Source organism: Peromyscus leucopus, chromosome 12, assembly GCF_004664715.2.
Source record: "Peromyscus leucopus breed LL Stock chromosome 12, UCI_PerLeu_2.1, whole genome shotgun sequence".
Taxonomy (NCBI): Eukaryota; Metazoa; Chordata; class Mammalia; order Rodentia; family Cricetidae; genus Peromyscus; species Peromyscus leucopus.
Window position 1 is genome coordinate 75601810 of NC_051073.1, and position 22537 is coordinate 75624346.

Genomic DNA, 22537 nt, shown 5'->3' on the forward strand with positions numbered 1-22537 from the left:
CAATGATCAAGAGGGTGCCTGAGATGACCTACCCTGGTGATCAGATTGCTGAATACCCTAACTGTCATCATAGAACCCTCATTCAGTGACTGATGGAAGCAGATACAGAGATCCATGGCCAGGTTCCAGGCAGAGCTCCAATCAATGAGAGAGAGGAGGGATTCTATGAGCAAGAGATATTGAGACCATGATCGGAAAAAGTACAGAGACAACTAGCCAAACTAGTGGAAACACATGAACTGTGGACCAATAGCTGAGAACCCCCCATGGTATTGAACTAGGCCCTCTGGATAAGCGAAACAGTTTAGGAGATAAGCTTGAACAGTTTAGGAGGCCCCCAGGCAGTGGGATCAGGACCTGACCCTAGTGCATGAGCTGGCTTTTTGGAGCCTAGTGCCTTTGGTGATACACTTTGCACAGCCTTGGTGCAGGGAGGAGGGGCTTGGACCTGCCTCAACTGAATGTACCAGGGTCTGCTGACTCCGATGGGAGACCTTGCCTTGGAGGAGGTAGGAATGGGGGGTGGTTTGGGGGGAAAGCTGGGGGGTGGGAGGAAGGAGGACAGGGGAATCTGTGGTTGACATGTAAAATAAATAGAAAATCTCTTAATAAAAAAATAAATAAATAAATAAAAACTGGCATATCCATAGGGAAAAAAGAGGTCATGAATTTGAAAGGGAGTAGGGGGCGTGGGAAGAGTTGGGGAGAAGACTGAAGAGACAAATGATGTAAATACAGTTCCATCTGTTACTGGATGTAGGTTCTATGATGACAATTAGGGTAGTCACTAATCTGATTATAAGGGAAGATAAGTTCAGGTACCCTCTCCATTATAGCTAGGAGTTTTAGCTGGCGTCATCCTTGTGAATTTCTGGGGATTTCCCCAGTACTAGGTTTCTCCCTAACCCCCTAATGGTTCCCTCTACCAGGATATCGCTTTCATTGTGCTCCCTCTCTGTCCCTCCCTCCACTTGGCCATCTCAGTCACTCTCCTGTTCCCATCCGCTATCCCTTTCCTTCTAACCTCCCTCCAAGTTACCCAGGAGATCTTAACTATTTTCCCTTCATGGGGCCCTCCATGTGTGTCCGTCTTAGGGTCCTTTTTACCTAGCTTCTCTGTGGTTGTGGACTGTAGACTGGTTATCCTTTGTTTTGCATCTAATATCCATTTAAGAGTGAGTACATACTGTGTGTGTCTTTCTGGGTCTGGGTTACCTCACTCAGGATGATTCTTTCTAGTTGTATCCATTTGCCTTCAAATTTCATGATGTCATTGTTTTTTGTTTTTTTAATCACTGAGTAATACTCCATTGTGTAAATGTACCACATTTTCCTTATCCATTCTTCAGGTGAGGGGCATCTAGGTTGTTTCCAGGTTCCGGCTATTACAAATAATTCTGCTATGTACATGGTTGAGCATGTGTCCTTGTGGTATGACTGAGCATCGTTTGAGTTCACACTCAATAGTGGTATTGCTGGGTCTTGAGGCAGATTGATTCTCAATTTTCTGAGAAACTGCCTTCTGATTTCCAACATTGCTGTATAAGTTTGCACTCCCACCAACAGTGTAGGAGTGTTCCCCTTACTCTACATCCTCTTCAACATAAGCTGTCATCAGTGTTTTGATCTTAATCATTCTGACAGGTATAAGATGGTATCTCAGAGTCATTTTGATTTGCATTTCTGATGACTAAGGATGTTGAGCAGTTCCTTAAATGTCTTAAGCCATTTGAGATTCTTCTGTTGAGAATTCTCTGTTTAGCTCTGTACCCCATTTTTTAATTGGATTATTTGGTATTTTCATGTCTAGTTTCTTGAGTTCTTTTATATATTTTGGAAATCAGCCCTCTGTCAGATGTGGGGTTGGTGAAGACCTTTTCCCATTCTGTAGGCTGCTGTTTTGTCTTGTGGACCATGTCCTTTGCCTTACAGAAGCTTTTCAGGAGGTTCCATGTGTTAATTGTTGCTCTCACTGTGCTACTGGTGTTTTATTTAGGAAGTAGTTTCCTGTGCCAATGCATTCGGGGCTACTTTCTACTTTCTCTTCTATCAGGTTCAGTGTATCTGGATTTATATTGAGGTCTTTGATCCTCTTGGACTTGAGTTTTGTCCATGGTGACAGATATGGATCTATTTGCAATCTTCTACATGTTGACATCCAGTTATGCCAGCACCATTTGTTGAAGATGCTTTTGGTTTTTCATTGCATAATTTTAGCTTCTTTTTCAAAAATCAGTTGTTCATAGGTGTTTGGATTAATGTCAGGGTCTTCAATTCATTTCCATTGATCCACATGTCTGTTTTAATGCCAATACTAAGCTGTTTTTTAATACTTTAGTGCTAGGGGATATTTTTCTGTACATTGTAAATATACGTTGTTCCCATTGGTTAATAAATAAGCTGCTTTGGCCATGGCAAGGCAACTTAGAGATAGTTAGGAAATCCGAAGAGAGAAAAAAAAAGAGGGTGGGGGAGGCAGAATCTAGGGAGACACCAGCCATCACTGAAGGAAAACCAAGATGCCAACAGACCAGTAAAGCCACAGAACACATAGCAAAACATAGATTAATAGAAATAGGTTAATTTAAGATATAAGAGCTAACTAACCCAGGGTTTGCCATAGACCATATAGTTTGTAAATAATATTAAGCCTCTAAATGATTATTTTATTAGTGGTTGCAGGACCGCAGGGCCAGGCAGGATGGGAGAAACCATCGGACTACACTATAGCTCTACAGTAGAGCTTGAAGTTAGGGATGGTGATACCTCCGAAAGTTCTTTATGGTACAGGATTGTTTTGGCTATCCTGGGTTTTTTGTTTTTCCATATGAAGTTTGAGTATTGTTCTTTCAAGAATTATGTTGGGATTTTAATGGGGATTGCATTGAATCTGTAGATTGCTTTTGGTAAGATTGCCATTTTTACAATGTTGATCCTACCTATCCAAGAGCATGGGAGATCTTTCCATTTTATGATATCTTCTTCAATTTCTTTCTTTAAAGACTTAAAGTTCTTGTCATATAGGTCCTTTACTTGCTTATTTAGAGTTACCCCAAGGTATTTTATGTTGTTTATGGCTGTTGTAATGTATGATGTTTCTCTGATTTCTGTCTCAGTCCATTTATCATTTGTACATAGGAGGGCTACTGATTTTTTTGAGTTAGTCTTGTATACCACCACATTACTGAAGGTGTTTATCATCTGTAGGAGTTTCCTGTTAGAATTTTTGAGGTCATTTATATATACTATCATATCATCTGCAATTAGCAAAAGTTTGACTTCTTCCTTTCCAATTTGTATCCCCTTGATCTTTTTTTTGTTGTCCTATTGCTCTACCTAGAACTATGAATATTATATTGAATAGATATGGAGAGAGTCAACAGCCTTGTCTTGTTCCTGATTTTAGTGGAATCACTTTGAGTTTCTTTCCATTAAGTTTGATGTTGGCTGTTGGCTTGCTGTATATTGACTTTATTATGTTTCGGTGTGTTCCTTGTATCCCTCATCTTTCCAAGACTTTTATCATGAAGGGGTTGGATTTTGTTGAAGGCTTTTTTCAGCATCTAATGAGATGATCATGTGGTTTTTTTTTTCTTTCAGTTTATCTATATGGTGGATTGCATTTACAGATTTTTGTATGTTGAACCATCCCTGCATTTCTGGAATGAAGCCTACTTGATCATGGTGGATGATTTTTCTGATGTGTTCTTGGATTCATTTTGCCAGTATTTTATTGAGTATTTTTGTGTCAATATTCATGAGGGAGATTAGTCTGTAATTCTCTTTCTTAGTTGTTTCTTTGTGTGGTTTGAGCATCAGGGTAATTGTAGCCTCATAGAAAGAGTTTGGCAATGTTCCTTCTGTTTCTATAGTGTGGAACAACTTGAGGAGTACTGATATTAGCTTTTCTTTGAAATTCTGGTAGAATTCTGAGCTGAAACCATCTGGTACTGGGCTTTTTTTGGGGGGGAGACTTTTGATGACTGATTCTATTTCCTTAGAGGTTATAGGTCTATTTAAATTGTTTATCTTGTCTTGATTTAAATTTGGTATGTGGTAAATTTCTATCTAGAAAATTGTCCATTTCTTTCTTTTACATTTTCCAATTTTGTGGAGTACATGCTTTTGAAGTATGATCAAATGATTCTCTGGATTTCTTCAGTGTCTGTTATGCCCCCTGTTTTCATTTCTGATTTTGTTGATTTGGATATTCTCTCTCTGCCTTTTGGTTAGTTTGGATAAGGGTTTGTCTACCTTGTTGATTTTCTTGAAAAACTCTTTGTTTCATTGATTCCTTGTTTCTATTTTATTGATTTTAGCCCTCATTTTGATTATTTCCTGTCATCTACAGGGTGAGTTTGCTTCTTTTTGTTCCAGAGCTTTCAGATGTGCTGTTAAGTCACTAGTGTGAGATTTCTCCACATTATTTATGTAGGCACTTAGTGCTATGAACTTTCCTCTTAGCACTGCTTTCATAGTTTCCCATAAGTTTGAGTATGCTGTGCATTCATTTTCATTGAATTCTAGGAAGTCTTTAATTTTTTTCTTTATTTATTCCTTGACTCTGTGGTGATTCAGTTGAACATTGTTTATTTCCGTGAGTCTGTAGGCTTTCTGCTATGAGTGTTGTTTTTGAATTCTAACTTTAAGCCACGGTGATCCGATAAGATACAGGAGGTTATTAAAAAAATTTTTTGTATCTGTTGAGGTTTGCTTTGTTATCAAGGATGTGGTTAATTTTAGAGAAGGTCTCATGAGGTGATGAAAAGGAGGTACTTTGTGTGTGTGTGTGTGTGTTTGGGTGAAATGTTCTATAGATGTCCATTTGAGTCATAACATCCATTAGTTCCCTTATTTCTCTGTTACATTTCTGTCTGGCAGACCTATCCAGTGGTGAGAATGGGGTGTTGAAGTCCCCCACTATTAGTGTGTGTGATTTGATATTTGATTTAAGCTTTAGTAATGTTTCTTTTACAAATCTGGGTGCTCTTGTATTTGGGGCATAGATGTTCAGAATTGAGACATCTTGATGGATTTTTCCTATGATGAATATGAAATGTCCTTCTCCATCTCTTTTGATTGATTTTAGTTTGAAGTCTATTTTGTTAGATATTAGGATAGCTATACCAGCTTATTTCTTAGGTCCATTTGATTGGAAAATCTTTTCCCAACCTTTTTCTCTGAGGTGATACCTGTCTTTGAGGTTGAAGTGTGTTTCTTGTATGCAAACAGGTCCTGTTTTTGTACCCATTCTGTTAGCCTATGTCTTTTTATAGATGAATTGAGATAATTGATATTAAGAGGTATTAATGGCCAGTGATTGTTATTAATTCCTGTTATTTTTGGTTTTGGTAGTGGTGGTGGTAGCATTTGTGTGTTTCCCTTCTTTGGAGTTTGTTGGTTATCTATTGCCTGTGTTTTTGTGGGTGCAGCTAACTTCCTTGGGTTAGAATTTTGCCTTCTAGTACTTTCTGTAGGGCTGGTTTTGTGGATAGGTATTGTTTAAATCTGGCTTTGTCATGGAATATCATGTTTTCTCCATCTATGGTGATGGAAAGTTTTGTTGGGTATAGTAGTCTGGGCTGGCACCCATGGTCTCTTAGTGTCTGCAGAACATCTGTCCAGGACCTTCTAGCTTTCAAAGTCCCACTAGGAATTCTGTTATAATTCTGATAGGTCTGCCTTTATACTTGGCCTTTTCCTTTGCAACTCTTAATAATCTTTCTTTTTTTCTCTATGTTTAGCGGTTTGACTATTATAAGGCAAGGGGACTTTTTTTTTTTTTTTGGTCCAGTCTATTTGGTGTTCTGTAAGCTTCTTGTACTTTCATAGGCTTGTCCTTCTTTAGGTTGGGAAAGTTTTCTTCTATGACTTTGTTGAATATATTTTCTGTGCCTTTAAGGTGGGATTCTCCTTCTTCTATTCCTATTTTTATTAGGTTTGGTCTTTTCATGGTGTACCAGATTTCCTGGATGTTTTGGGTTAAGAATTTGTTGAATTTAGCATTTTCTTTGAACAATGTATCTATTTTCTTTATCGTATCTTTACACCTGAGATTCTCTCTCCCATCTCTTGCATTCTGTTGGTTATGCTTGCATCTGTAGTTCCTGATCATTTACCCAGGTTTTCCATTTCTAATTTCCTTCAGTTTGTGTTTTCTTTATTGCCTCTATTTCCATTTTCAAATCTTGAACTGTTTCCTTCACCTGTTTTTTTCTTAGCTTTCATGAAGGGGTTTATTGATTTCTTCCAACTGTTTTGTTTGTCTTTTCCTCCATTTCTTAAGGAATTTTTTCATTTCCTCTTTAAGGGCCTTTATCATCTTTATAAAGTTATTTTTTAGGTTGTTTTTTCTGCTTCTTCTACATTGGGGTGTTCAGGTCTTGCTGTTGTAGAACCACCAGTTTCCGGTGGTGTCATATTGTTCTTTATGTTGTTGAATGTATTTTTACACTGTTGTCTACCCATCTCTTCCTCCAATTGGTGCAGGTGGGACCTGTGGCTTAGGTGGTTGCTCTTCTTCTGGTGCAGTTGGGGCCTGTGGCTCTGATGATCTCTGATGCCTCAGGTGATGTTTGTGGGTATTTGGAGGCAGCTGCCAGGTCACTGGGGCTTTGATGTCTGAGGGTGAGGGAGAGGCAAGAGAAGTACCCCTGGGGGCTAGAGTCTAGGGAACAGGGCTATTCACCAGGGTGCCCAGACACTCACATCCTCCTCCAGGTGCAGGTGGGGCCCTAGTGGTCACTGAGGCTGGGATGGCTGGAGGTGGGTAGATGCCGCTGTAGTGTCTCTGGGGCTTAGGTGTCAGTATATAGGGTAAAGACAGGAGATGTGCCCCTGGAGGCTAGGTCCTAGGGAGCAGGGCTATCCAGCTAATGTTATTTTTAAGATGTTATTTTTTTAACAGCTGAGTAATAACCCATTATGTAAATGTAGCACATTTACTTTCTATTCTATTTCTATTCTTCTGTTAAGGGACATCTAGGTTGTTTCCAATTTCTGGCTACCATGAAGGACAGCAATGAACATAACTGAACATGTTTCCTTGTGGTAGGATGAAGTGTCATTTGAGTTATTTGCCCAAGAGTGGTAAAGCCTTTTGTGTTTTCTCTATGGAGAATTCTGTTTAGATCTGTAACCCATTTTTAATTGGGTTGTTTGGTTAGTCTTGAGATTTTTATATAATTTGGTTATTAATCTTCTACTAGGTGTGGAGTTGTTATAAACTTTTCCCATTCTGTAGGCTGTCACTATTATTTGTAAGAATGATGGTGTCCTTTGTCTTACAGAAGCTTTTCAGTGTCATGAGGCCCCATTTATCAATTTTTTAATTTTATGTCCACACTAACAGTGTTCTGTTCAGAAAGTCATCTCCTGTGTCTACAAGTCAAGACTATTTCCTACTTTCTCTTCAGTAAGGTGCAGTGTATCTGGTCTTATGTTGAGGTCTTTGATCTATTGGGAGTTGTTCTGTGAAGGATTTTAAGTATAGCTCTATTTTCATTCTTCTACATGCGGTCATCCTATTTTACCAGAACCATTTGTTGAAGTTGTTCTTTTTTCCAAAGTGTATTTCTGGCTTCTTTATAAAAATCAGGTGCCAAAGGAGTGTGGATTTATGTCTGGTTCTTCAATTCTATTCCATGCATCAACATGTCTTTGTTTTTTATGCCAATAAAAACAAATTTGGTTTTTGTTAATATAGCTTTGTAGTACAACTTAAAATCAGGAATAATGAGATCTCCAGCAGTTCTTTCATTGTTCAAATTGTTTTAGCAATCCTAGATTTTTGTTTTTCGATATGAAGTTGAAAATTGTCCTTTCAAGTTCTGTGAAGAATTGTGTTGGGAATTTTGATGGGCATTACACTGAATCTGTAGATTGCTTTTGGTAGGATGGCCATTTTTAGTATGTTAATCCTACAGATCCATGAGCATGGGAGATCTTTCCATCTTCTAATATTTTCTTCAGTTTCTTTTTTCAAAGACTTTAAGTTTTCATCATATAAATCTTTTACTTTCTTGAGTAGAGTTACCCCAAGATATTTTATATTATTAATGGCTATGGGGATAGGTGTTGTTTCTCTGAGTGTTTTCTCAGCCCACTTGTCATTTGTATATGGGAGGGCTACTGACTTTTTTGTGAGTTTATTTTGTATCCAATTACTTTGCTGAAAGGTTTATCAGGTTTATGAGATCCCTGGTGGAATTTTTAGGTTCACTTATATATAATATCATATCATCTGAGGCAGAATATCCAAAAGAATTAAAACTAGAATTTTCAAGTTTAGGTACCAATGATTGAATTATTCATTTTCAAGGTCTTAAGATGATAGTTTAAATGAAAGTGTTTCTTTTTGAGTAGGGAATATAAGCCAAACACTTGACTTTCAGTTGAGGTGAGGCTGGAAGACAGGACATGTACAAGATTTACTCGAAACAAGTGTGGTTAATCGTAAGCCTGTGGGCAGTCTTCCAGTAGGACAGCAGCAGTACCCACCAGAGGGTGACGTAAAGATTGTGTAGGGTACCACAGTGAGCTTAGACGTGGCATGAACTTCCTATCCCTTAGCTCTAGCCTGATATTGCTGTTTCTGTCTTTTTCTAAGTAAAACTAAGATGAGCAATGAACATAGTGAAGTCTAAAATTCATTTATTGTAATGAAAAGTTGTGTTAGTTTGTCATGAATTGGTCATCGTTTTAAAATCATTTTATTCAGAAACCTTCCTAAGGTTCCTGGCTTTAATTTCCATTACAGCAAACATTGACAGATACCACCTACATAGATAGTAGCCTTTTGGAGCCCTTTACAATTTCTAAGAATGTAAAGGGATGAAAAATGCTTAGAGCCAATAATAGAGATCCATATGCTCTGATTAAAAACTGACAGAAAGCTGGGCGGTGGTGGTGGTGGTAGTGGCGGCGGCGGCAGCACACGCCTGTAATCCCAGCACTCAGGAGGCAGAGGCAGGTGGATCTCTGAGTTCAAAGCCAGCCTGGTCTGCAGAGCTAGTCCAGGACAGGCTCCAAAGCTACAGAGAAACCCTGTCTCAAACCCCCCCCTCCCAAAAAAAACCTGACAGAAAAACAGAGAACCAATAGTCTATATGAACTAAAAATAGCTTTGCTCTTTTAAATGAGATATGTGGAAGGAAAATTAGATGATAAAATTAGAAATTTAGAAATACTAGATGTATGGAATTGAAATTCACTCAATCAGGTTACACAATGTTTAATGACAAGTATATTCAAAAGAACATAAAGTATTTGGAGTGATTTTGATTTCTTTGGAGAATGCTTGTAATTCCGCATTCTGCAGAAATTCAAAGCACGTGAGACAGGTTAGTTCTTCAGCAAAAGACAAAACAGAAGGAGAAGCTCAAAATAAATAACCACGTTGGGAACTGAGTTTGCAAGCCCTGAGGTGTGCAGAAGTTAGCCTGTGAGGAAATTCGTCAGGAAAGCAAGAGCACCTTGAGAAAAAAAACAGGAAGGAAAAGGGAAGTGAGTGGATCTTGGGCTGGTCTTCGCCCACAGCACCAATCCACAAGACGCCGCTCTTTTAAACTCTGAGATTGACAAGTTTTGATTCACGTAGCAAAGGCCCCTATAAATCAGCAGGCAAGCTGGCACAGGAATCACACACCTGTCCTCTTGAGTGGACAGTGTGACTTGGTGGCCCCGGGTTAGCTTTAAAATGACATCTCAGGAAGGTTCCATGAAGACATCAAAATGTTAAGTTTGAGAAAAATTCTTGGAGAAATTTGGGAGGACACATGCCAGAGTTGACCGTGTGAGAGGCGCTGTGTGCTCCAGTCGCTTTGGGGTCCCCTGCAGCTCATCATCCAGCACCTTTGGGTGACAGCCTGCTAGACAGCATCTACACCACCCAGGAGAGGACAAAGCCACAGGGGAGGCTTTGGGTTCAGCTCGCAGGGCCTTGTGTTTTACTCATTAGTCGTTTGGAGCAGAACTGGGCCTTTGTGAAGGCGCTGGTAACTGAAAATGAATGCCCCAGGATGTTCTGAGACTCAAGAACATGGCAACAGTCAGCCCCTCCCACGGGCAGCTCACACTCCCTACCTTGTTGCCCCAGAGATTTCTGTAGTGCCCAGATTTCATTTTCTATGCCCTGGTCTTTCTGCTCTGCCTAAGCAGGTTCACGTACATTCACCCAAGTGTCCTTATACAGAGGACACTTGACACCATTCGCCTGCCCCACACTCCTCACCGGATGAGGGGGTCTGGAAGGCTTTTGATGAAGCAGTCGCCGAGGAATCCTCCCTCAGCAGAGCACTGATGCCACCAAGCTTGAGGTTAGGGGCCACACTTCACTGCCAGGGCATTGAAGGAGCAGACCTCTAAGTGTGTCTCCTGCCTTCTCAGCCTCCACAGGAAGCAGGACTGCGAAGCTTGCCCTGCAGAGAGTCCACAACATAAGGCAGGGTCAAAAGAGACAAAACTCTGTCTGATTTCTCCTATGTGATTTTCACTGCACTTTGTGGAATGCCAGCTTAATCAACACGGTCTCTCTGTTCGGCCAACTAGCTCTGTATTCAGGGACTGTTGATCAGTACTTTCCTGCTATGTGGTAGGTACAAAGTAGATAGCCCTGTCTGTCTGGTGCTACCGCTTCTATCACAAGCCAAAACTCAGCCAGTTCGAATACCTCCATAGAGATTTACAGGGATCTCTACCTCTGTAAGCATCTAGAGGTAAACTTTTCATTTATCTAATATTCAGAATTACTATGGTAAGCATAATTACCCATTTATCAGGGATGGAAAAAACAGAATATCAACTACAGTGGTCAGGCTGGTCTTATACATTTTTCTTACTAATTGGTATAATCAGGAGTGGCCACCTTCACCACTAGAGAGAACAATGCCCGGTTCGTCCTCATGTTGGTCTTTAGCTTATTTTATTTCCTTTTGTTTCAGGAAGACATATTCCAGCAGGTGAAGCGCTCAAGCTTGGCATTCTGGATGCAGTTGTGAAGTCAGACCTAGTTGAAGAAGCAATCAAATTTGCTCAGAAGATTATAGGTAAACAATAATTTTAAAAAATAGCACAAGATTGGGAATAAGTTAAATGTGCTTTCTAATGGGGAACTCCCTAAATATCTAATGGGGCATCCATAGAGTAGAATGTAGCCAAGCTTTAATGCTACATTGATCTGGCATAAACTCCATAGTCTATTGTATTAGGTAATGAAAAGAACATTGTTTTAAGTGGTGTTTTGCCAACGTGTAACAGAAAAGAAGGGTGTGAGTGGAGAGAAGGTGTATATGTTGAGAGTGGGCTAGCATGCTGCTGTCTGTGCCTAAAGTCTTCCAGAAGCAGTCACAGGAAATGAAGTGACCGCTCCTGGGAGTGGAACCAGACATTGCTGAAGTTTTAAGGACATGGTTTATAGTTTGTTCGGCTGTACCTGGAGATGTCATACTCTATGAGTGTTCTTCTGGTTGAAAAATAGAATTAAGTTGGAACAAGGAACAAACATGTAGCTGGTCCACTAGAGGAAGAGCCTACAAGGCCTTCAGAGAGCTCATGGCCTCCGAAGTTTCTCCAGAGTTTGGACATGTGAGTTCTGTCCCTGCTGGACTTGTGGACCAGTGGTGTTCCTTCAAATGTCCCTTTAGTACTCGCTTACAGAATTGTTTTGGCTTTTTAAATGTTATTTTTGGTTGGTTGGTTGGTTGGTTGGTAGGTTGGTTTTGGTTTTATTGTTTGTTTGTTTTATTTTTGGTGTGTGTGTGTGTGTTTTTAATTTAAAACTGTGCCTTTAAGCTAGGAAAAAATAAAACTGGGACTTGTGGCAACTCTGGGACATGAGTGCAAAGCCAGAGCCCAATTCCCAATAGCCTTCCTGCCAGAAGTCACAATAGAAACAAAATCCACTGAAGAACTGCTGTGGGAAGTTATGGAGGCCGCATGCTCTCACTGAGCAGAAAGAAGCTAGAAATTGTTAAGAAAATACTTACAAGGATTGCTGGGCTCCAGGCAGAATGGAGTGTGTGCCAGTCTCTGCTTGGCGACAGAGAAAGCTCGGGGTCATTCCAAGACATTCCTGTGAAAGCTCGTTGACTGCCCCTCCAGTGACCATTTTTCACCCCAAAGTCTTTTCTATGGTCCAGCTTGTTGGGGTTTCGGTGTAGAGGCGGCACTCACACTACAAAAGTGAGGTACTGATGGGAAAATGCTCCTGACTCCTAGAGGGTGTTCTCTCCGTGTGGGAGCACTTCCTTCCTATGCTCTGCCTCCCAGGCTGCTGCCACAGCCCTGTGCTCCCGGGAGGGCTGCTTGGCTTGTGAGTACTTACTCACACAATCTGCTTGTAGAGAGTTCATGCTATGAATTTCAGTTTGTACCAGCCTCAGTTTCTATGGGAAGTCTGTCCTTACCTGGTTTCCCTGGATTCTGCTCTGAGAATTGAGTTACTTCAAACAGAGGATAAGGACTAAGGTCTACTACACTTACACTATGGTCTGGTAGTGTTTATTCCTTTCAGCTTTTAAAGTTATTTCTAAACATTAAATTCAAAAGTTTACAAAACAAAATGATGGCTGGTCTCAGCAACCTTACATAGTTTGTCCACTTGGTGGCACCCCAAAGTTGAGGCATTGTTTGCTTTAATATTTAAGTCGCCTGTGGCTCTGGCTTCGATTAGTTAAATGTGACTGTTTTACATTTTCGTCATGAAGAGAGGGTGGAGATGAGTAAACTAGCTTGTTATGAACTAATATTTCAGTGGTGAGGATCTGTGAAACCGATTGATTCCAATTCTAAGAAGGAAAAAAAGTCCATAAAAATTTACAACTGTTTTAAATCTATAGCTAGTTAGAATTCATACGAGTAGATACAAAAATTGTAAGGAGATAATAATGACAAATGAAAAAAAAAAGCTTTTCACAAAAGTTACTATCTGGTTTTTGTTTTTACTGTGGTGTGGTTTTCTGTTTGCTTGTTGGTTTGGAGTTGTTTTGTGGAGAGGCTCATAGGGAATGGAACTCTGGGCTTTGTACATATGTGACAGAGATATGTCACCTGCCATTGTTTTATTTTTTTTTTTCTAGCTTAGGATATGCTAATTTTCCCAGATATTTCTAATTTTGGGATGTGTTTGCATTTTGTTCAGCTTTATGTATTTCTTCGTTGTATGGATCATAATTGACTCTGTTTACAATTCTCCATTTAAGTAGTAATCCAGATGAAGAACACTTAGAATGTTCCCCGAGCTTCTCTGATGTTCGTTTATGCACAGTGAAATTCACTCATTTAAGCCTAGAGTTTGGTGAGTGTTGGTAATAGTTGTGTGATTACTGTAAAATGGCCTCTGGCCAGATGTCAGGGGATAATGATGGCCATGTGGACCATGACAGCTCTTCTTTTGATTTTCACGTCTCTAAAAAGGAAGGGCTCCACAAAGTTAGTTGACTTCTGGCCATATTCTGAGAAAGCAAAGGCCATGCTGGTTGGAATCTCAGTGTTTGGTCCTTGCTCCAGCCAAGCACATCTACTATGTCTGTTTTGGGCTTCAGTGAATAAAATCCCATGGAAAATGCTAGAACTTTTACATTGCTGTGGAGGTTTTGGTTTTTTGTTTCTTGTTTGTTTGTTTGCTTAACCCGAACACAACTGTTTGAAATCTTACTATTTCAGGCTGGGGATGATACTTACCTAACATGCTTACCTAACATGTAGGGGTCCCCAGGTTCAGTCCCAGCAGCCATAAAGCTGTGGGTATTAGCACACTCCTGTAATCCTAGCTCTCTGGGTGGAGGCAGGAGGGTAGCACGCTGTTCTTGGCCACATGAGATCCAGTCTCCTTGTTGAAGATAGATCTACTCGGGGAACAGTAGAAAAGCTGGGCAGCAATAAACGCCTAAGAGCATCTTGCTAATTGTGATTTATAATCTCACAAAACACACCAGTTAGCGATGCCTACTTCCCATTTTACTTGAGGTCTTACTGTAACATGAATCTTAAAAGGTCTTATAATAAAAAACCCAGAGCCAGATATTGGGGTGAAAGCTGAAAGATCAGAGAAGCAGAACAGCCAGCCACTAGCTTACCTCTACAAAATTCTCAGCCTCAAGAGAGCGAGTTTGTGTTTCCTCACACCTTATATACCTTTCTGTGTCCTGTCACATTACTTCCTGGGATTAAAGGCGTATGTCACTACTGCCTGGTTCTGTTTCTCATGTAGCCCAGTGTGGCCTTGAACTCACAGAGATCCAGACGGATCTCTGCCTCCCGAGTGATAAGAGTAAAAGTATGTGCCACCACTGCTGACCTCTATGTCTAATTTTGTGGCTGGCTCTGTCCTCTGATCCCCAGGTAAGTTTTATTGGGGTACACAATATATCACCACACTTATACTTCTTTTTATGCGTCCCTGCTTCCTCTCTCATTTGCTTTTAAATGTAGCTATTAGTATGTAGTCATTTGACAAAACAGAATTGGTGGCTTGACTTGATGGTCAGGTTCATAAACAACCAACACCTCATTAAATGTGTGTTTATACGTGTGGGGGAGTTCACTTCTCTGAAGCTCATTTTGATGCGCAGAAACAGTTCTCCATCTTTATTATGTCGGGATTTTCTATCACATAGCCTGCAGCCTATTGCCACATCCACTACTCAAATGTTGAATTGAAAAGCCAAAAAAGAAAAGATGTGAAGCTTTCATTTTTCCCCTCCCATGAATTCACATTATAGTCAGTATTTTGGAGCAAGTGATGATCTGGAGGGAGTTGAGGAGCTGTGCCTACCGTGTGTGCATTTTCTCTACAAACCTAACACCCAGTCCTGGAGAGTTGACTACGGAAGTTCATTAAACAGCTTCATACAAAACCTTCCAGACCTCAGAGACACAGAGACAGGGCAGAGCCCCATAGAACTCCTCGCCTCTCCTGAGGAAGGGAGGGCTTGTAAAATGCCTTGTATTGCCACTTGCCTGTGACTAGCAGCAGCCTGGCCCTCCTACAGGTGAGGACTCCCCGTCCCCACCACATGTTGCTGGTGTGAAGCTGGGTACAGGGAGCATCCATCTGGGAGTCCCAGCTCAGGAACGATGCTCTAGGGAGTTGGTTCATTGTGGGCTTGGGGTTTTTTTCCTTTTAAGATTTTATCTTATATTTCATATTATGTGTATATCTGTGTGGGTTCCTGCACATGAGAGCAGTGCCTTCAGAGGCCAAAGAGGGCATCAGATCCCCGTCACTGGAGTTACAGTGGTTGTGAGTCACCCTGCACAGGTGCTGGGAACGAAACTCAGGTCCTCCGGAAGAGAGAGCAGCAAGCACTCTTAACCGCTGAACCATTAAACTACGGAGCCGTTTCTGCAGCCTCTGGTTTTGTTTTGGAGGTAGAGTCTCTAGGCCAATGCTCGATCTTCCTGCCTCATTGTCTCAAGTTCTGGGATGTTAGGCATACACCACCATCCCTCTAACGCTCTGTTCTTGTCTATGTAATGAGCTCAGGCCCTTTGCCCTGGATGTTTGCTCCATTTTTAACAATGCTGTTTCTGTCCAAAGACTTTTGTTTCTCTTTCTGGATATTGTGGCTCTTAAGAATTCTTAATGCTTTCCTTGGTCTTTCTCTTCATTTTACCATTTGCTCTTTGTAAATTATTTTTACTTCGAGTGAATATATGTATGGCCATGTTTCTAAAGAATGGAGTGACCCTATCCTACACAGGAGGCCTCCTCTTGACGTGCCACTCGCCTTTGAGTGGCCTTCCTGAAGTTGATGATGGACAGATGTTCTGTCAGTCATTTGCGGAGCCTCTAACGTGGGTGCAGCACATTGGGTCAGGGTAAGAAGAAAGTAGTCATTTGTGTCTGAGGAAACAATTTATGTAAGCATGGCTCTCTGTAGCCAGACTGACAGTCTCTTCCTGCCAGGCTGGCAGAAGGGTGTAGGTGAGATGACTACATTGTGTCCTTCTGAAGGATGACCCACTCGTCTTGTCAAACCTAGTGAGCAGAGCCTAGGGTAGAAGTGGGTGATTTCATTCCTGCCTTCCTATTCTCCCCAGCCGCTGATGACGAGCTGGCCAGCGTTGCCCCACCCCCCATCAGTGCCTGCTCACTGTGTAGGTGCTGTGTTTCTCCTCCGTGTCCTGAGGGACCTGCCAGAAACCGCAGCTGTCCTCCAGAAGTAACTCCCAGGGCCCAGATCTGCTCAAAACCTCCGTGAAAGCACACTTCAAAGTCAAGTGCTAATGGTTTTCAGATTGTCCTGTCCCGTCTCTGTCCTTAAACCAGGAAATAGCCATTTGAACTTGTTAAACTTTTCAAAGACATCTGGTGTGCGCTGGTGTTTGAAGGCAGTTCTAGTCATGGAAGGAGCAACAGCAGCTTCAAGGATAGCCGTCCAGGTCTGCAGTGTCCTGTGTGGGTGAGGCGCAGCCCTGACACCCACCCTCCTTTCTTTTCCACTTCCTCTGGCCACATGTGTTCTCTTCCTGTCCCCTCTTCTGTCCATCCTGTCTTACTGGCCACCCATGGATAACGCCAGCTGTTGACTGCACAGGCTCATCTTCCTCAGCCCCCAGCACTGAGGATAAGTGATAACTAAGTGATGGCTACAGCTCCTGGTTCTCCAAAGGAGCGAGGGGAGGAGGAGCCATACACTGCTATCCCTCCCCCTGTCTACACTCCTGTGCTAAAAAATGCCCTTTACAGCCGATAGGTTAGCATTCACTTAAAACCCTCTCACAGCTACGAGTAATTAAGATTTGCATGTTTGAGTCATGGTCTTGCATTCAGCTTTAAGAACCAGGATGAGACTGCGGAAACCCAAGGACACATGATGCTATCCAGGCCATCCTCCTGGTCCCTTGGACACTTGTTAGTACACGACTGTCATGCTCTGTGTCCTTCTGTAGTGGACATATGTCATAAGCTCTGGTTGGTTCTCTTCTAACTCCCTTAGGTGGACATTTGTGCTATAACGGTTCATTCTTGAGATGGCAGCCCTTTTTAGAACACATTATGTGGTATGGCTAATTAATTTGATGTATTTTTATCTGATTTTTAAAACCATTTCATTGAATCATTTAATAAAATTACAGAACCATAAGATTCTGGTACCTAACTCAAGGTCACAGAGACGTTCCTTTGTTGTTGTTGTTTTCCTAGAAAATTGTATAGTATTAGGAGTTCAGTAGAATTATAATTCATTTTGAGGTGCATGCTTCACAAGGAACAGAGTTCTTAGTACTTATGTATCCAGTTAGTTATCCCACTGTGTATCCAGGTATTCCACCTGCGTATCTAGTTATTCCACCTGCATATCAGTTATCCAATCTCCTTTTTGGAGGGAAAAAAGACTTTTCTTCCCCCTATCGATTATCTTCCCCCCTGTACTGAAAATCAATGCACTGTATTAGAAGAGCTTATCAATGAACTTTCAATTCGATCTGTCACCAGTCATTGCATCTTATTACATTCCTGTCTGTTCACGGCATTTTGAGGGTGCTGTCATTATTAGGAAAGGGATGTGAATAATTTTGAATATATGATATTAACTACGAACTGTCCTATTTGGACTCACTGACAAATTAATATTTAATCTATTATAAAGTTGTCTTGACCTCAGAATAAAGAGAGAATGAACCTTTCAAGCCTGAATTAGTAGCTTAATACTTTAGAACTTGGAAATGTTGCTTTGTGGTCTGACATTACTAAGATAGCAGATTTTGGGATTAGTGTTTCATTAAACAATACTGCATGGTGTCTCACTGGGTCATTGGAACCATGCACCATTGTGCAGCTGCTGTGGGTCCCGTTCCCTCTCTGCTACACTTGCGGTGCTCTAACCTTTGCAATGTCTTTCAGATAAACCTCTAGAACCCCGCAGACTCATAAACAAGCCAGTCCCAAGCTTGCCCAACATGGACGGTATTTTCGTGGAAGCCATTGCCAAGGTACGAAAGCAGTTCCCTGGCCACCTGGCTCCAGAGACCTGTGTCCGTTCAGTCCAGGCCTCCGTGAAGCACCCCTATGAAGTGGGCATTAAGGAAGAAGAAAAGCTGTTTATGTACCTTCGGGCATCAGGACAGGCCCAAGCCTTGCAGTATGCCTTTTTCGCTGAAAAGTCTGCAAGTAAGTGGTCAACTCCCTCAGGAGCCTCTTGGAAAACAGCGTCTGGGCAACCAGTCTCCTCGGTTGGCGTTCTTGGTAAGTACATTCTTTATACCTGCACATTTCTTTTAATCCATTGAGAATTTCATGCATGCGTAAATTATGTTCGGATCAAGTCCCTTCCTCCATCCCCTTCCCTTCAATTCCTCCCTTAGCCTCCCCGACCACTATTTTCTCTCAATTCCATGTGCTCTCTCTCCTATTTAAAACCACACGGGTGTCTTAGTGCTGCATGGGTGTGAGGCACGGGTCACCTCTTGGGAGGGTGGGCTCAACCTAAAAGAAAACTGACTCTCCCTCTGCCAACAGCCAGCAATGGCCAATAGCCCTCAGCCGGGGTGGGACTTCCTGCGCCCCTCCCCTGTATGCTGGATTTCTGTCTACTTGCTCTGTTGAAGCTCTTGTGAGTCTGTCAGAGGTGTTTTCAGTTCAGATGCACAAATGCACTGGTGTGTAAAAAACACACACACAGCACATTTCAAATGTTGTTCGCTTGGGGCTGTTGGATGCTAAATTCTTGGTTGAACTTAGTGCTCACATTAGCTTTTGTACATGAACCCTCTCCATCCTGTGGGTCAGCCCCAGGGACCTTTCAACAGTAGCAGTCCCGTCCACACATAGGCCGTAAGAGTGGAGTTTACGTCTGACTCTGTCTGCTCCATCTGCCTTGAATACTTTGGCAAAGCTGTTGAAATGAGAAGAGTGACTTCTCCAATTTTTTAAAATACTGTTTTGACTCTTCTTGAATTTCTGTATGAATTTTAGAATCTACTGCTAATTTACACAAAAAAAGTTGGGATGGCCCAGAGCTTGCCTTGGTTCTACAGACCAATTTGATATTTCTACTTAGCAATATTAATTTTTTCCTGGTCTGTGAGCCATGGATGTCCTTCAATTTATTTAGGTCTTCTGTGATGCTTTTTTCCCTTTTCTCTCCCTTTCCCTTTTCCTTCCTTCCTTCTTTATTTTTTCTTTTCTTGTTTTCAATGTTAAGTCTCAAACTCCGGGCCTTGTGCATACTAGGCAAGTACTTTAACACCGAGCAACATGATTTTTTCAATAGTGTTTCATTAATTTTAGTGCAGAAGCCTTCCTTTGTTAAATGTATTCCTTTAAGCATATTATTTTTGATGTTATCACAGGTAGAATTATTTTTCCTCTTTTCATACAGATTGTTCATTGCTAATGTGTGGAATATATTTGGGGCTGGAGAGATGGCTCAGTAGTTGGGAGTACCTGGTTTGAAAGCATGAACATCAGAGTTTAGACCCCAGCACCCACGTAACCCCAGCTTCAAGGGGGACAAGGACAGGAGGGTCACAGAGCTTGCTGGCTTCCAGACGAGGTGACAAGACACAAGTCCCCACCCTCTTAAGAGAGGAGACCCTGTTTCCAGAGGAATAGGCAGTGACAGAAGAGGACACCTGCTTCCTTCTGACACCCGCGACATGTACACACAGAGAAAGAAATGTTAAAGAGAACACAATGGCTTTTATATGCAGGTTTTTATATCCTGGAACTTCACTGGGCTTGTTCATTAGTTTTAATAGCTTTTGTATATATATGAATATGAATCCTACTGATTTTTATTTCTTCTGGAGCACTTAGCCATGCATGAACTCTTACTCAATACATTTATGTTCACTGACCAATCCTTATTTATTTATTTATTTATTTATTTATTTATTTATTTATTTGAGACAGGGTTTCTCTGTGTAGTTTTGGTTCCTGTTCTGGAACTCACTCTGTAGACCAGGCTGGCCTCCAACTCACAGAGATCCGCCTGCCTCTGCCTCCCAAGTGCTTGGATTAAAGGTGTGTGCCACCACTGCCCGGTGGCCTCCAATCCTAATATTCTTAATCATCTTTGGAGCTAGGGATAGAAGCCGGGGGCCCGTGCATGATCAGCGCACACTGTGGCAGTGAGCAGCAGCACTTTGCCCGGGTCAGTCTTTTAAAATGCCACTTTGCCCCGATGCCTTCTACCAGTGTCCACCTGTTCAGCAAATGATGTTTCTTTCCTTTGCTCTTAATCTGTAGGCTTGGGAACAATGGGTCGAGGCATTGCCATTTCTTTTCTAAGGGCTGGGATTCCCGTGGTCGCTGTAGAGTTGGACCTGAAGCAGCTAGATCTTGCAAAAGGGATGATAACTGCCACCTTGGAAAAAGAAGCATCCAAAATGCAGCAGAATGGCCGCGCTCCAGCAAGACCCAAACTTAGGTTTTCCTCATCCACAAAGGAGCTTTCAAGTGTGGATTTAGTGGTTGAAGCAGTGTTTGAAGATATGAACCTGAAGAAGCAGGTCTTTGCTGAACTGTCAGCCCTGTGCAAGCCAGGAACCTTTCTGTGCACCAATACTTCAGCCCTGGACGTGGATGAGATTGCGTCTTCCACAAATTGCCCTCAGCTGGTGACTGGCACCCACTTCTTCTCCCCAGCTCATATCATGAAGTTATTAGAGGTTATTCCAAGCCGATACACTTCCCCCTCTACCATTGCCACTGTTATGACCTTATCAAAAAAGATTGGAAAGATTGGAGTCGTTGTAGGCAACTGCTATGGATTTGTTGGGAATCGAATGCTGAGCCCCTATTACAACCAGACGTATTTCTTGTTGGAGGAAGGTTGTAAACCAGAGGATGTAGATGGGGTCTTAGAAGAGTTTGGTTTTAAAATGGGACCCTTTAGAGTGTCTGACCTGGCAGGACTAGATGTGGGTTGGAAAGTTCGCAAGGGGCAAGGCCTTACTGGACCTTCCTTGCCACCAGGAACTCCTGCCCGTAAGCGGGGCAATAGCAGATACTCCCCACTTGCTGATATGCTCTGCGAATCCGGGCGATTCAGTCAGAAGACAGGTAAGGGTTGGTATCAGTATGACAAACCACTGGGTCGGATTCACAAACCTGATCCCTGGCTTTCCAAGCTCCTGTCACAGTATAGAGCAACCCATCACATTGAACGGCGCTCCATCAGCAAGGATGAGATCCTGGAGCGCTGCCTGTATTCCCTCATCAATGAGGCATTCCGCATCTTGGGGGAGGGGATGGCTGCTAGCCCAGAGCACATTGACGTCATCTACTTGCATGGGTATGGGTGGCCAAGGCACATGGGTGGGCCCATGTTCTATGCTGCCTCAGTTGGGCTGCCCACAGTTCTAGAGAAATTGCAGAAATATTACAAACAGAACCCTGATATCCCCCAACTGGAACCCAGTGACTACCTGCGAAAGCTGGTTGCCCAGGGAAACCCTCCCCTGAAAGAATGGCAAAGTTTGGCAGGGCCTCACACCAGTAAACTGTAATTTAGCCTTCTGTATTTTGCCACACATGTTGGCATCTAATTTCAGATTGTTCTGAGGTACAGATGATGATGATGATGATGATAATGATGATGATGATGATGATGACGGGTCAGCAAAAGCTCCTCTCTATATCTTTCTACCAGATGTGCCTTAGCAAATCAACAAGAAGTGGCATATACGTGAAATTGACCATTTTCAGCCATGTGAAATAATTGTAACATGATGTACAATGGGTTACAATGTAACCCGTTGTAACATGATGCTGGGTTAGGGCACTGCTCTGAGTAAGAAGAGGCAGGCAGAAAAGGCCACACACAATTTGGATATAGATATGAAATTCCAGAATATACAGATCTGTGGACAGACAGTAGATGAGTGGTCCAAGACTGTAATTGTTAGAAGTTAAAATTACTGCTGATGGATACAGAATATCTTTGGGGGAGGTTGATAAATTTTTCTAAAATTACTCTAGTGGTGGTTCTGTAGTGCTACAAATATACCAAAACACACTAAGTTGAATGGTTCAAATGAACTATGTTGTCTATATATTATATATCTCAATAAAGTTAATAAAATTAATGGAAATAAGGCTTCTCATTATGTAAAAATGTTTTCATAGTATTTTCACCTATTTTAAGCAAAGTCATTGTAATTTCTGATGGAGACCTCTCAAGTGAATGGAGTATAAATATCCCATTGGAAAACAGCGTGGTGAGGGGTGGTGATGTCAACACAGGAGCCTCAGAGGTTCAAGGGCTGGGGTGGGCAACAGGGAACCCATCTCAAAGCTCACATAAGCAAGAAACGAAGAGTGTGACTTGCATTGTAAGTCAGTTTAGAATTTTTAATAAGGATTATTAGCATTTGGGTAATTTGATTGGAATTCAGGGCATTCTAAAAGAATTCAGTGGGCAGCTCAGCAGCCACGTGAGTCTGATACCACGAGTTCAGTTTCTAAAACCCATGTAAAGGTGGAAAGACAGAACCAACTCCACAGAGTTGTCCTCTGACCTGGACACATGTGCGATGCTGTGCACATGCCCCCTCCATGTTGATAAAAATATTAGACCTTACTTTCATCCTA

At 41.8% G+C, this 22537-nt stretch overlaps 1 protein-coding gene across 1 annotated transcript; it reads left to right on the forward strand.

Moving 5' to 3' along the window:
- Positions 1–10922: 10922 nt before the first annotated feature.
- On the forward strand, positions 10923–22038 carry LOC114687893 (peroxisomal bifunctional enzyme). Its single transcript, XM_028862518.2, has 3 exons — positions 10923–11045; positions 17846–18187; positions 20192–22038. Exons 2-3 carry the CDS (start codon positions 17902–17904, stop codon positions 21451–21453), a joined length of 1548 nt encoding a protein of 515 aa, XP_028718351.2. The 5' UTR covers positions 10923–11045; positions 17846–17901; the 3' UTR covers positions 21454–22038.
- Positions 22039–22537: the final 499 nt, after the last annotated feature.

What these genes read in the sequence shown, in the direction of transcription:
- LOC114687893 (XM_028862518.2), top strand. Translation starts at nt 17,902, where the DNA reads ATGGACGGTATTTTCGTGGAAGCCATTGCCAAGGTACGAAAGCAGTTC. An exon ending in CTCCTCGGTTGGCGTTCTTG is followed by an intron (nt 18,188 to 20,191) that starts GTAAGTACATTC and finishes CTTAATCTGTAG; the next exon opens with GCTTGGGAACAATGGGTCGA.